The following is a 15,001-nucleotide window of genomic DNA, read 5'->3' as shown; positions in this document are numbered from 1 at the left end:
ATCCAGCATTATTATTTAAAATGAACAAATAGCATTGTATTCCATTTCTTATCAAAAAAGAATTTTAATACATTGCTTAATGAGCAAATCCTTTCCCCCTTCATTGTGTGCAGAGTCATTTTATTATAGTGATATTAGCAATGCCCCAGAAATTCATTCTCTGTGTTTAATTTCATTAAAGAAACAACTCTAAAGCTTCTTTTCAATTTGTAATTTGAAGGCTTTTGGCAAAAAGCTTCCAATCATCTAGTAGCTTCTTATTAGGTTGGCTTTTTGTTTAATTAATATACTTTTGAAAGGTAACTTTCTATGGTAGGTAGAGTGTTGGACTGGAAATTAGGAAGACCAGTGTTTAAATCCCATCTCTGACATTAGCTATGAGACTATGAGCAAGTCACACCTAACCTCTCTTAGCCTCAGTTTGCTCATCATTAAATGGGAATGTTAACTACTTTCAAGAGTGATCATGAGAATCAAATGCAGTAATATATCTAAAGTTCACTGGATCATAGATTTGAGTGGGAGGTGACCTTAGAGTCCAAGCCCCTCATTTTAGAGATCAAGAATGGAGGGCAACAAAGGTTACATGGCTTGCCCAGGATCACATAGCTCTTAAGTGTCTGAGGCAGGCTTTGAACCCAGGTCTTCCTAATTCAGAGTCCAGAGCTATCTACTACATCACGTTCTTTGCAAACTTTGAAGCATTACACAAATATAAACTATTTTTCAGTCTAAATCAATAACTCCTCTTTAAGAATATTTTTTTAAAGTTACATTTGGAAAGGAGAAAAAAGGTGTGAGATTTCAGATGATTAGAGTCAAGTGTGCTTTTTTTTTTTAATTCTGGAGTATTGCCAGCAGTATTATCAAATGGGCTTTGTTTTCTGGAAAGGGGAAGCTAGAATGCATTAAAAATAACCTTTCCAGTGTTTGAGAACTTGGAAATTATCTGGTCTAACTCCTTCATTTTGCTTGTAATAGGGCAAAATACCCAAGTCAGAATCTGAGTCAAAAGGAAGACATGCTGAAAAGAGGTTTATGAAGAAGAAAAGCAATATTTCTATTTATAAATGACAAGATGGAGGGGATTTTAAATTTTCAAATTCCTCACTTTATTTTACTTTATTCTAAATTTCATGTATGTGTGTATGTATATATACACACATAAATATGTATGTTTGTATTATATACACATGCATGTATATCTCTGTGTAAGCATGTGTATATGTTATATATGTATTGTATATATACTTGTGTATGTGAATGTATATGTGTGTACATAATGTGTGTATAGTATGTATTATATGACTATCTTAATATATGTATAAATATTTGTATATATATATATATGTATGTATGTACATATATAGAGAGTTAGTTTTCCTTGCTTATAGTTTCCATATTAGAGCATTTACATTGCCTCTTTGCCTATCAAATGAGATATTTGTAAAAACCACTTAGCACAGTACCTGGCACATAGTAGGTAATATATAAATACATATTTCCTTCTGCTTTCATTGTTATTTCCATTAGCATTAATGTAGCCATTGTATATATTGTTTTCTGATCTTGCTTTCCTCACTGTGCATCAATTCATACAGGTATTCTCAGGCTTCTCTGGATTCCTTATGTTCACTGTATATATTTGCATTTATATGTGCATTATATAATTATGCATTATATTCATGTACTACAATTTGTTCAGCTGTTCCATCCTCATTGCACATGCGTTCTGTTTTCTACTTTTTTGCTACCATAGAAAGTGTTGCTATGAACATTTTGGTGTATGAGTTTCTTTTCTTTATTTTTTTTTTATATTATGGAATTAACAATCATAAGACAACTTAAATACATAAAGAAGGCTAAGAAAAATCATTACATAAGAAACTCTAAACTTCTGTAATGGCCCTTTCTGTGACTTAGTCAACAAGCATTTAATAAGCACCGACTGTGTGTGAGGCACCGTGGTAAAGTCTGGGGATACAAAGAAAGTTTAAAAAAAATTAGTCCTTACTCTCAAGGAACTCACAATCTAATGAAAGCGATAACGTGAAAATAACTCAGTAATCAAGATGTATGTATACATATGTGTCTGATTATAGTACTTAAATATTAGTTATAAAATAACAATTTGTGATCAAGCTATTACATAAACAACAAAAAATAATAAAAATGGATAACAAAAAAATAAAAAAGAACATTATATAAAAAACTTTAAACTTATTTAATGACCCTTTCTGTGAATTAGTCAATAAGCATATCTATATCTATCTTATCTATCTTTCTTCGATCCTTTCTTCCTACCTTCTTTCCTTTCTTTCTTTCTCTTGATTATAGTTATTTTCATGTTTATATAATTGTGTATATATGTATATAATATGTGTGTATGTATATGTATATATGCATATATATATATATATATATAAAATTCAAGATATTCAACATAGGAACTATTAGAAAAGGATTCTTATAAAAAGTGGAATTTTAGCTGGGACTTGAAGGAAGCCAGAGAAGTCAGAATTCAGAGATGAGGAGGGAGAGAATTCCAGGCATGGGGAACAGCCAGGCAACACTCTAGAAGTCAGGAGATGAAGTGTCCTGTGTGTACGAGGAATAGCAAGGAAAATCTGGAGAGAAGAGTATTGAGGAGAAGAGGGTGATCAGTTGTGTCAAAGGCTGCAGAGACGATAAGAAGAGTTAGGATTCAGAAAAGGTCATTAGATTTGGCCATTATGAAGTCATTTGTAAATTTGGAGAGAGCAGTTTTAGTTGAATGGTTAAGTCATAAACCCAACTGAAGAAAGTTAATAGGAAAGTGAAAGGACATGAAATAGTGGCACTAATTATAGATGACTTTCTCAAGCAGTCAAGCCACAAAAATGGAGGAGAGATAAGAAGTCAGGGTTATTTATAGGCAATAGGGAAGTAACAGGTAGATAGAGAGAAAGTGAAGACTAGTGAGGCGATAGGGATAAGAGGGGAGGTGAGGAGAGGAGACAAGTCTGCTTGAAAAGACAGGATGGCTTGGGATCAGCTTTGGGAATGAGAGGAGCTACTTTTTCTTGTGAGACAAGAGGTGGAAAGGGTCTGAGTGTGCGATGAAGAGTAAAGGATAAGAGGGAATTCTCAGCAAATGACCTCAATTCAGTGAAATATACACTTACTGGGAGGGTATGGAGGGGAGTTTTGGGAGGATGAAATGCCCAGTAATACTAATGCCCACATTTTACACATGAAAAAACTGAGAAGGGGAAAGTGACTTGCCTGTAGTGACAAAGGTGGTGCCTAATTCAGCAGTCTTTTCCACCACACAATATCTTTTACTGATTTGCCTTTTCTGTAGCTTCTATGTTTTGCTATTTATATTTTCTACATGTAGCTGTTAATTGGGAGACATTCCTTAAGGGTTAGATTTGCAGGATAAAAAATAAAAATTCTAAAATTGGCACTCTGTTAATGTGTACCCATTTAAGAACATTTGGTCCTAACATTATAGGTACTTATGAAATGATTTTACCTTCATGAGGTGTGCTTATTCACCCATGACTTCTCCTTATACATCTACGGTTCATTTCATTAAATGGAGTTTTATGGGAAAAATATCCCATTGTTAGCATTCGTTTTATGTTTATAAGAAATTACTTTATTACAACCAAAGAAGCTCCAAAATGGACTGCTTTGAAAATGTTACCTCAAGGAAATCACCTTTTCCTGGGAACTTTATGGGCTGAAGGAAGATCTCACCTTTTGTTTTTGGTTTCAGAACTTCCGATGGTGGAAAAATTGTTGGTGCCATAGAAGTCAATCTTTTGAAGATGGGGGAGATAGAGGATGGGGAAGCCGACCACATCACAACAGATGTGCAGGGACAAAAGGTAGGATCTTGGGCAGCTCATTGCACAAATTAAATTAGAAATGATCAGCTGCACCAGATGCCTCTGTTGCTAACACCACAGTGGGGTTTGAACTCTCATTATTGAAAAAGTAAAATGAGAAAGCAGCCCCAGAACTGGAATACAAGATTTGGGTTCAATCCTCTGAACTAAAAGTCCCACTTGTACAAGAGTATACTCCAGAAACACTCGCTTACTGGTGTAGTTCTCCTTGGTATGCTCCTCCCCTTCCCAATAGAACAAAGATAGTCATTTCAGCTCCATTTTTGCAGTAATTAACCACTGCCTAAGAGAGTTAAAAAAACACAACTGTGAGGCCATTGTAAAAGGCGAGCTGCTCTTCATTCCCAATAGCCTCTTTGGAAAGAGATTAATTTTGATTAGACTGTAATTTTTAGACAAAAGGCGGGGATCAGGCTTTAGACAAAAGGGGGGGGGTCAGGCTTTTGGAATAAGAATGTGGCACTGATGAAATTACAGGAAGGGTGAGCTATGAAGGAGGGCTACATCCAAGATGTAGCCAAGTCTGTGTTCCTTCCTTGAAGCTTAGCAGAATGTGCTCTGCTCCGTGCCAGTAATTGTGGCCACGTTGTCACCTTCTTTCTTTATGACTAGTCTGTCCTAAAAGTCCCTTTTGTCTTCAAAGGGAAGGAGTTTGAAGAAAAACAAAAATGTGCTCTTTGCAAAGCAAAATTCTCTCTTAGATGACAAATATGTTTTCTACAGATTTCATGTAGAAGGCCTGGAAATGATATAATGAGAACAGATTTAAATTATGCTTCTCATTTGAACATGTATCTGGCAGCTTAGTAGAATGGAAAGTCCTGGATTTGGGTGGGAGGGAGTCAGAAGACCTGAGGTTCAGTGCCTGCCCTGACACTTGGATAAGCAACTTTTCCCCCTTTTGGATCTCAGTTGCTTCATCTGTAAGCGAGGACATGAGATTCAATTCAACCTATATTAAGTACCAACCATACACATGAAACCATGGAGAAACCATGTTTTCTTGGAGAAAACAGAACAGATGCTTCCCTGAAGGAGGTTACACTCTACTGGAGGGATGCGATATGTTCAAAGATAGAAGTAAGTACAGAGCAATTTGAGGAGGGAAGAGGCTCTGATAGCTGAGGAGATCAGAAAAGGCCACGGTCTTCAGAGAGTCTTGAAGGAAGCCAAAGATTCAAAGAGGTGAAAAGGAAGTGCAAAGTCATAGAGGGGAAGGTGGAATGACAAGTGAGGGAATAGCCAATAGCCCACTTGAAAGAAATGTAGATTTCATCAAAGGGCGTTCCTCCCAAAGGGTCCTTTTAGCTCTAGAATCTATGAAAATCATTCATCATGTTTTGACCTAGAGTTTTGTACCACATTCTAAAGTCATAGTTTTTATGACAAAATAAACTCATTATTTAAAGTCACTTATGTCTAATGCTGGTGGTACATGTACATCTGCTCGGTAGATGATGTGATATGTCCTTCATTGTCCCATTCCTATAATACTCTGAAAGTTGGTAACATTCTCCCTTCATGACACCCCTCTATAAAACACTGTGAGGACAATCATTAATTAAAATCACAGCTTCATTGAATGACAAGAAGAGATCTTAGGGTCCATCTAATCCAAGTCATATCTGAAAAATACTTCCTGCTTCGTCTTCACACCAGTCATTTTCTGCTGCTTCATCGTCCAACCTAGACAACCTAAGACCTTGCCTGGGAGGAGCTAAGCCTTTGGATGTGACCATGAAACATAAAAATTCTAATCGAATCAATGATACTGTTGTCTCTGTATAAGGCAATTGATCATCCCTTGGCACCTTCTTTTTGACTTCCCAATCTTAATTCCTGTGTATATGTTTTCCCACCTTAGAATCTAAATTTGTTGAGAGCAGAGATTGTCTCACTTTTGTATTGTATCCACAGTGCTTACCACAGTGCTTCCTAATTCATCCGTTGAAGACTCTTACATAATCCCTAAATCTTCTCTTTTCCAGGCTAAAACCTCTGCAATTTGTTTAACCAATTTAGTCTTCTCGTCATCTTGATTATTTTTTTCTGGACCAGCTCTTTCTTGTCTATGTCATTGCTAAAATGGGATGCCCAGAACTGAACATAGTATTCCAGATTTGGCCAGATCAGGGCAGAGTCCAACTCAGCTAGTAATTCTCTTATTCTGGAAATAATGCATCTTCTAATGCAGCCTAGCATAGTAATAATGAGGGTAATAATAATAATAGGAGGTAACAACCTCCTAGAGTTGTTATGAAGATAGAATGAGAAAATATTTATAAAACTTCACAGTGCCTGACACATAGTAAGTGCCATATAAATGTTGACTATCATTATTATTATTATTATTATTATCATCATTATCATCAATATCAACATCAACATATCTGGTTGCTGTCATTGAGTGATTTTTGAACTTCTCATGGATTGAAGTCCAAGGTTTTCTTTATTATAAGTGTAGTCTAACCTATATACATTCTATATTTGTAAAGTTGATTTTTTTCATCCAAGTGTAGAATATTATTTTTATCCCTATTAAATTCCATCTTCTTTGATTTGGCTCATAGTTCTAAACTGTCAGTACATTCCTCCCTCCCACCTATGGTGACATCTATATTACTGATTAAAGTTTTGGAAAACACAGAAACAAAAAACCAAATTCTTTTGGTCACTCCATTAGGTATCTCCCTGGAAGTTGACATCTACTCAATATCAATAACTATTGTTTGTTACTCAGTGAATCTTTTTTTGGGTCTAGTCATGCAACCCAGCTCCGCAACCATCTAACCATACTGGAATCTATCCATATCTTTCTACCTCATCTACAAGTATAACATGAAAGACTTTTTCAAATACTTTGCTAAAAAAAAAAAAGATCCGCTTTCTTTTATATTCCACTCTTTCACAGCTCTGTAGGGTTCCATCCGACTTGCTGAGGGCCTTGTTCTCTTATCATTATATGACTATAAGTGAAAGAGGCAGAATTTCCATTGGTTACCTCTCATTTTCACTGCATAACCACCTCACCTTCTTTTTTAGTAATACTTATTTCTAACACTATCTTTTATTTCACTTCTCTTTCATGGTACTTTGATGGTAATATGTTGTATCCACCTAGGAGCACCATGTGCTTCTCCATTACTTTTAATAACTGGTCTACAAATTCATTTCTTTGGAGATAGTAATTTAAATCCATGTAGAATCACAGAAGGAATATTGATGTTAAAAGAAAAGCGGGTTTTCATGTCAGGAAGAAGATTAGGACCATTAAAAGCACTTCACATTAGCTGTGTGACCCTGGACAAGTCACTTAACCCCCTTGCTTAAAAAAAAGCACTTCGCATTTCCCCAAATGCTGCCCAACCTATTCAACTCTGGGACCAATTTTTGGCCATTTGAAGTGTTGTTCCTAGACAAATACACTGATACATCAGCTGTGTAGACTGAACATCCAACTGGATATCATCCAATAGAAATTCTTCATTTCCCTTATATAGATACTTAGGTAAAACAAATTTGAGGCACTTGGATATTATTTAGGAGGCCTTGCAATGCTTCAGAGATTGATCATATTGTAATCAACAAACAGGAATATATGGAAGACATCACCATCAATAGGGAATTCCTCTTCTGTTTAGATTCTTTGAGAGATGTTTATCACATCAGTTCCAAAGACCTTTGGCAAGCATACATCCCTCTGCTTTATGACTTTACATCATCAAAAGATCATTGAACAAAGTAACTTCTTTTTTATATCTTTTCAAGGAATCTTGTGTGATTATAGCACCTGTGTAGAAGATGCCTTATTGGAGGTGATTAGTTAAGGTGGCATTTTGTTCTACCAAATTAAAAAAGCACAGTGGGATTCTTGTCTTCTCAGTAGCTTTCAATCATTTGTGTATTGGGGATAGAAAGATAAATGCAAACTAGTTCCTGCCCTTTAGCTTCTATGCTCTTCTAAGGAGCTATTAAGGCCCGTTTGATAGGTTACAGAACTGGGTCAGAGAAGAAGGGACATACCCATGGAAACAGAAGAGCCAAGATTCTTAGCCAGGCCTGTGGACTCCAAATGGAGCACTCATGCCACTACCCCCACACGACCAGATGCCTGTTCAAGCAACTGGAACCAAATCTAAATTGGCCTCCCTGTGTCATATCCATTATTCATTTTGTGAGTCCATGGGAAATGCATTAGTCTCTCCAGAATAGAATTTGGCCCAGCATCGTACACATTTGAATTATTTTTCAGCCAAATTCCTTCCCTTTGGATACAAAGGGAGCTCTGATGCAGGATTGCTATACACAAAGATGGTAAAAACATGGCAAACACATGTCAGAGTACACCCCACCTCTCAATGTCCTGTTTGTAGTAGAAACAAGACTGAACCTTGAAGCAGGAGAGATCAGAAGACCCTTACTGATTGTTTGAACATTGGCTGGTGGCTTATCCTCCCTGTGTACCAGGCAACATACCAGGACTTGCCTAAGGCACAGATAGGTAACAAATGCCTTGGAGGGAAAGAATTTCTTACATTGATGGAATCATATAGCCTTGAAATATCCAGATGGTACCTATCTACCAAAGTAGGTACTAGCTTTTCCTGTCTGACCATCCTTCCTGCTAAAGAGCCAGTACCCTAACTCCTCTTTGACTTACGGTGAATAATCCCATTTTAGTCATTTATCCTTCCCAGACTCCTATTGGAGTCTTATGTAGATGATCGGTGAGAGTCAAAAACATGCCTTTGGAGTTCATTGTCTTTGGGGGTCTTTTCCTATATACAATTGAGCTAGGCAAACCTCAGACCCTTTCTAAGCCATAAAATGTTTATTTTTATATCTGAAGGCCTCATCTTTACATTTTAACGTCTTTTTTTTCACCCTCCTGATCTTTAAGCTTTGTTCAAGTCTTCCTTTGGCATGCTATTATAACTACCTACCTATCTAATCCTATCTGTCTGTATATCTACCTACCTGTCTACCTATCTATTTCTCTCTCTCTCTCTCTCTCTCATATCTGTTTACCTCTTTAAAAGCAGGTCTTTTTTCAAGCTTCTTTTTTGTTCTTCATTATATATTGAAATGTTCATGTTTATGGATAAGTTCATGATAAAATAGAGTATGGGATTTGACATCAGAAGACCTGGGTATAATTCCTAGCCCTATGACTCATTACATGTGGAAGATTGTGCCAGTTACTTCAACCTTCTGGGCCTGCTGTAAAATAAGGGGTATGGACTTACATGATCTTGAAACTCCCTTCTCACTCTGAATCCTATAAAACTTCACGGGTACAGGTGGGTAGGGGCAGCAGTAAATGTGCAGTTTGGAGGACTGCAGGACTGACCCGTGACTGAGCTGGTAGGCAAGGAGATGAGTGGTGCTGAAAATGGAGCAGAAGGCCAATGGCAGAACAACCTTCCTCTGAATTCTGATCACCTCTTCACACCTTTCTTGACCACCTGTCCCATATGGCCCACTGCCCAGAATAAGCTACAATGGCCTTTACCTGGTCCCTCTCCCTCCTTTGGGAGCCAGCGAATGCTGCATTGTGCCATTTGCACAGAATGCCTGCATGAATGTGAAATTAACCTGGCATCATTTCCCTCCTTGACCTACATCCTGCTCTCCAAAAACTCCTCAAAGACTCAACTTCACAGTCCCAGAAATAGGCGACGTCCGAGTTCTCGTTCACTTGTGCTGGAGTCAGGCAACTGGCTGAGAGAAAGTCCCAACCGCCACCATGCTGAGAGAAGAGCATAAGCACAGGCTATCTCTTGGCTGATGTGTTTCATGGTTTTTGTTTTGTTTGGGTTTTTTGCTAATTTTTGCACATTTTTTAAAAGGACTAAAACTATAATTTCTCTTGTGATCCATATAAACATTCAGGTTTGTGTAGGAGAAAATGTCTATCACTGTACCAAATGCACGTGAAATTTAGAGGCAGTTTTGAAAAAAAAATTGTCATCACTGGGTAAGGTACCTGTGGTAAAGCATATGATGAGAGGCAGCATTCATAGTGCATAGAGGGTAGGATTCTGGGACTCAAAAAGACCTGGGTTCAAATCCCTCCTCTGACATTGGCTACCTTTGTTACAAAAGGCAATTTGCTTCACTTTCCGAGGTGTTCTTTCTTCGTTTGTCACATTGGTAGAATAATAACTGTACTGTCCTCCTTTCTAGGATTCATCTACTGATTTATAGATGAGTTGCAATAATCATGGTTACCATGAGGCCCCCAAATGGGTTAATTCATGTAAAGTGCTTTGCAAAATTTAAGTCACTATATAAATATCCGGTAGTGATTATGTAGACATGTCCGTCTCTATGACAGTTTGCAAAGTAATCTGTTACTGTTTTCTCATAAGCATCAACAGAGGTATTTTCTCTGAGAAAAACTTCATAATAATCTAAAAACTACTAGTAGGAGTACTGACTAGTAGTGCTAAAGAGAGCACTACTAAAGAACTTTAGTTCAGTACTTCTTATAAATATTTACATATAAATATAAATTCATATAAATACTTACATATAAATAGGGGAAAAAAAATTAAAAAAAAACCTAGTCTCTAGTCAGTGTGTTTCCAGTTGCTCACCCACTCCTCTAGTTAGAACTGATGCCTCTGCTTTGTCTCTCTTCTGTCATACTCAACTTGTCCCTTCTGACACTTGGCAGCTTTCATTTTGTAAGGCAAAACTGAAATTGGCATAGGACAGGTGACGTGGCCCAGCTGATGTGGCAGGTAAGGGATGGGGCACACTAGTTTTTCCTGGAAGTGGTTCATATCTTGCCTTGTACTGCAAAGGTCTACAACAGGGGTGGGGAACCTGTGGCCTCGAGGCCACATGTGGCCCTCTGGGTCCTCAAATGCGGCCTTTTGACTGAATCCAAACTTCACAGAACAAAATGAAGTTTGGATTCAAAGGGCTGCGCTTGAGGACCTAGAAGGCCACATGTGACCTTGAGGCCACGGGTTCCCTACACCTGGTCTGCACTATGTAGCCACTCTGAGGTCTTATTACCCTATCAGTCTTCTTACACTTTATCCCCTTCCATGCACCCAATAATCCAGCTGCACTGGCCTAGTTGCTATGCTTCTCAACCAACCGCCTGGCTGTTCCCCAGGCCTAAAATGTTCTCCCCCCTTAGCTCTACCTCTTAGCTTCCCTGGCTTCATTCAAGACAGCTCTGATCTCACTTACTGCAGGAGGCCTTTGCCCATTCTTTCCCCATCAAGCCTCCCACACCCCACTTCCTATGTCCTCCCCCTGATATCACCTTCTGTGTTCATTCTCTCTTGCATACTTGTAGTTATATGTGGGTGAGGTCCTTGAGGGCAGGGACCTGTTTCTGCCTTTCTTTGTAACCCCAGTGCTTAGCACATACTGAGCACTTAATAAATGCATGTTAACTGACAACTCATGCTCCTCAACTCACCTCTCCACGCAGTCAGCTCTTGTGAGGTCACCTTCCCATCCAATTCATCCAGGATCAAGATTCGATCTGACTCCTTTTGCAGCATAAATACATCCACAGTCCAGCTATCCCTACCACCTGTCCCCTTTCTCAAATCTTCCCCTTTCAATTCTCTCTCTCCTATGCTGCTGGACTAATTTCTCTCCCCCTCCCCCAAAGCCTCTGTCCCATTTCTCCGTTAAACTCCTTTTATGATATGTTAGCATGGTATAGAACAGGGGTGGGGAGCCTGTGACCTTGAGGCCACATGTGGTCTTCTAGGTCCTTAAATGTGGCCTTTTGACTGAGTCCAAGTTTTACAGAACAAATTCTTTTATTAAAGATTTGTTCTGTGAAGTTTGGATTCTGTCAAAGGGCCACACTTGAGGACCTAGAAGGCCACATGTGTCCTTGAGGCCGCAGGTTCTCCACCCCTGGTTTAAAAAAAAACCCAAATATCAGTTTCAAGGATCTCCAGAGACCATCAAATGCCACCAAACCTGAACAAGAATCCCCTTTATACCATACCCAACAAATGGCCATTCAGTTTTTGCTTGCATTCCTTTGGTTGGGGTGACCTCTTTAGTTAGTCAGTTACATAGTCAGTTCTTTTCACTTTGTTGTAGCTCTAATTATTTGGACATTTTCCCCTCACTTTAAGCTTAAATCTGCTTCTCTTTAACTTCTACCCATTGTCCCTAGTACTACTCACTGGGACTGAGGAGAACAAGTCTAATCTTTCTTTCATGGGACAACATTCAAATGTCAAATGCATGAAGACTTCTATCATATTAGTTGTGTAATCCTGAGCAAGTCACTTTATCTCCAGGATCCTAAGTTTCCACATTTATAATATAAGACAATGTGTTTGAATAGAAAGGGCACCAGATTAGTCATCAGAAGACTTGTGTTCAAATCTCAACTCAGCAACTTAGAAACTGTGTTATATTAATCAAGTCACTTACTGACCCCATCAAAAAATATAAAAATGGTTGCACTGCTTTTGTACCAGGTGAAAATATTCACAGATGCCACTCTGGCATAAAGAAACAAATTGGAGGAGGCAAGGAGTTAGACATATCCTCTTTAAAGCCATCAGAAGAAGGTCTGGTAGAACTGAAGAATTCCATCCATTCTTCTCAATAAGTGCTCTTAATATGGGCTTCTTATCTAGAGAACTGTTTCTGAAAGCTTCTTAAAGTATTAGTGGCTGAAATTTTAACTACAAGTACGTGAACACATGCGCGAGACCTGACATTAGGTAAACAGAAAAGTGGGGAATTAAAATACCCACCTTAAAATGGATGTATTATATGGTAAAGAGTCCATGGAGGATAGTTTGATGCTATTTGCTTTCCCTCAAAGCAAGTGAAATTAAAATCCCCAATTGTGCCATTGGAGGAAACTATTTTCGCATGTACATATTTTTAAAAATGGAAGTACAGGATTAAGAGAAGAGCAAGAACAGAAAATCAAATTGAACAATGTTTGAAATACTTCATACAATTTTTGTAGGGAGAAGGCTACTGTGTAGGTAAAGCAGCAATTTGAGGCAGAAGCATATGGGAAAACCCAGACAAAAATAGGCTCAAGTAAGCATTGTGACCCAAGTTGTGAGTGCTAATCCTTCACCCTCTCTCACTCTGGATCAGGGATGCTTTAGTTGTCTTTGGCAGATCAGTGGAAGAGCTTTGTCAGAGGGAGACTATGGCTTGAGGTGCCTAGGAAAGAGCCTAGTTCTCAAGTACCTCCCGCCCCTTTATCATCTCTGCCATATTTGAAGAGGACAGGTAGAGGTGATGGCTGTAGATCAATGTGTCTTAGGGTATGGGGCAGTGGTCTGGGAGAAGTCCCATCTCCTTTTTAGACAGAAGCTATGTTTTCATCTGTAATGGCAGCAGCAGCAAAAACAGGCCAGTTTTGAAGCAAGAGTTCTTAACCTGGGGTCCATAAATATATAGTTATTGTGTTTTTTTTTATTTTGACTACTATATTTCAACATAATTTGTTTCCTTTATAATTCTATGTATTTGATGTATTTAAACACATTATTCTGAGATGGTGAGCTTGACTTCACCACAAGGAAGCCATGCTAAAGGGGTCAATGATATCAAAAAAAAAAAAAAAGGTTACAAACCCTGTATTTAAAGGCTCATTTGCTCAGTGCACTGATAATTATATTCCCCTCCCTACTTGGCCTCTCCATTTTTCTTGAATTTCCCACAGAGATGAGTCTGAGGCATTTAAAAAAAAAGACTAATGAAATTAAAGAGGCCATTTGGGTGACTTCAGAAGAATCGTATCTTCCTTCAACTTCTTTTTTCCCTAACTACAATGATACCTTTCCATTACTATCAAAGAAATTGTGCACATCAGTATTTCAAGGATTTTATGCTCCCTTCAATGATTCCTGGATCCTTTTGTGCCCCAGGTCAGGTCATTTTGAGTTGATGGGGCCTACATAATTGCTCATTCTGAATCCTATTTTCTGGCAGCTGAGCTTATTCCATGATAGCTAGGCTGATCCTTGAGTCACATCCTTGAGTCTGTATCCAGGCCTATACTGGATAAGTCTCAAGGTCGAACCTTCCAGAGCTTGAGTTCTACTGTTATAGACTTTGATAATAACCATGTAAGAGTGGAGGACCAGAGAAAGACTTTGAGGAAGGCAATGGTAACAGTATTTTTTGATCTGCTTTCCTGTTTGTTGTGAGGAAAAAGCCCAGTTCCTTTCATATGCAAACTGGCCAATCAAAGTCTGAATGGCAAAAAATTTTACACCTCCTAAATCTCTGTAAACTGTACTTTATAGCCTCTAACTGCAATTCCTCCAAATCTGAAAGGGGGATATCCTTATACGCCCCCTTCTGTTGTCTGCTCCTTATTTCCTGCAATTACAATACATCAAATAGATGGAAGGAACTTTATTAAATTCTCCCTCCCCTTCTTCAATCAATCAGTAAACAAGTATTAAACCCCTATGACGGGCTAGCCTCAGTGCCAATGTCCCAGCATAGATGCCCACAATTATCCACACATTTTGAGAAATCCTTCACGTAATATTTCCACCGATAAGAACTGACAACTCATCCCTAAATTAGAGTTTTAGTGTGTTGCCTGGGGTATTGAGAGGTTAGGTGATTTAAACATGGATACATAACTAGCATGTGCTATTGGAAGAACTTGAAACTGGGTCTTCTTTCCTCCTCAACTAGTCCTCTATCCTCTATGGAAGCTGTAAATGTTAAAAGACGTGATATACACGGAAGTGTTTTGTAAGGGGGAAAACAAAAATAATATTAATGTTTTTTTATTTAAAACTGAGCCATCATTGGAACCTCAGGTTAGTTAGGTTACTGGCTTCAAGGAGAATGGAAAGTTGATGTTTATTTCAGCTTAAAAAAAAACTATTAGTATATTCAGTTTTTCGTTCAATAGCTCTGCTGTGAGACTCTTATTTGTCATATCTTGCCCTTCCTCACAGAACTTCGCAGCCCTTGCTGAATCACACCTAGCTAATCTGATTATGGTTTATCTTGCTGCCTACCTACCAACTTTTCATCAGCTGCTTGGGTCATTCGTCTACCATTTTGAGGAAATGGCCCCACTCATGACTTGTCTCTATGCTTCCCTAGTTTTCTTCCTT

The 15,001-nt window shown here is 38.3% G+C and overlaps 1 protein-coding gene across 6 annotated transcripts in view; it reads left to right on the top strand.

Annotated features, from left to right (window-relative positions):
* INPP4B (inositol polyphosphate-4-phosphatase type II B) overlaps positions 1 to 15,001 on the top strand; it is a 920,894-nt gene that overhangs the window by 630,234 nt on the left and 275,659 nt on the right. For all 6 annotated transcript variants that reach the window (XM_027866808.1, XM_027866807.1, XM_027866810.1 and 3 more), the window contains one exon: positions 3,764 to 3,875. In XM_027866808.1, coding sequence (XP_027722609.1) covers positions 3,764 to 3,875 — 112 coding nt within the window. The remainder of the gene's footprint in view (positions 1 to 3,763; positions 3,876 to 15,001) is intronic.

This window comes from Vombatus ursinus, unplaced genomic scaffold (assembly GCF_900497805.2).
Source record: "Vombatus ursinus unplaced genomic scaffold, bare-nosed wombat genome assembly UNPS02014784.1, whole genome shotgun sequence".
NCBI lineage: Eukaryota > Metazoa > Chordata > Mammalia > Diprotodontia > Vombatidae > Vombatus > Vombatus ursinus.
The sequence above is the reverse complement of the archived record's forward strand: the minus strand, read 5'-3'. Positions and strand labels throughout refer to the sequence as shown.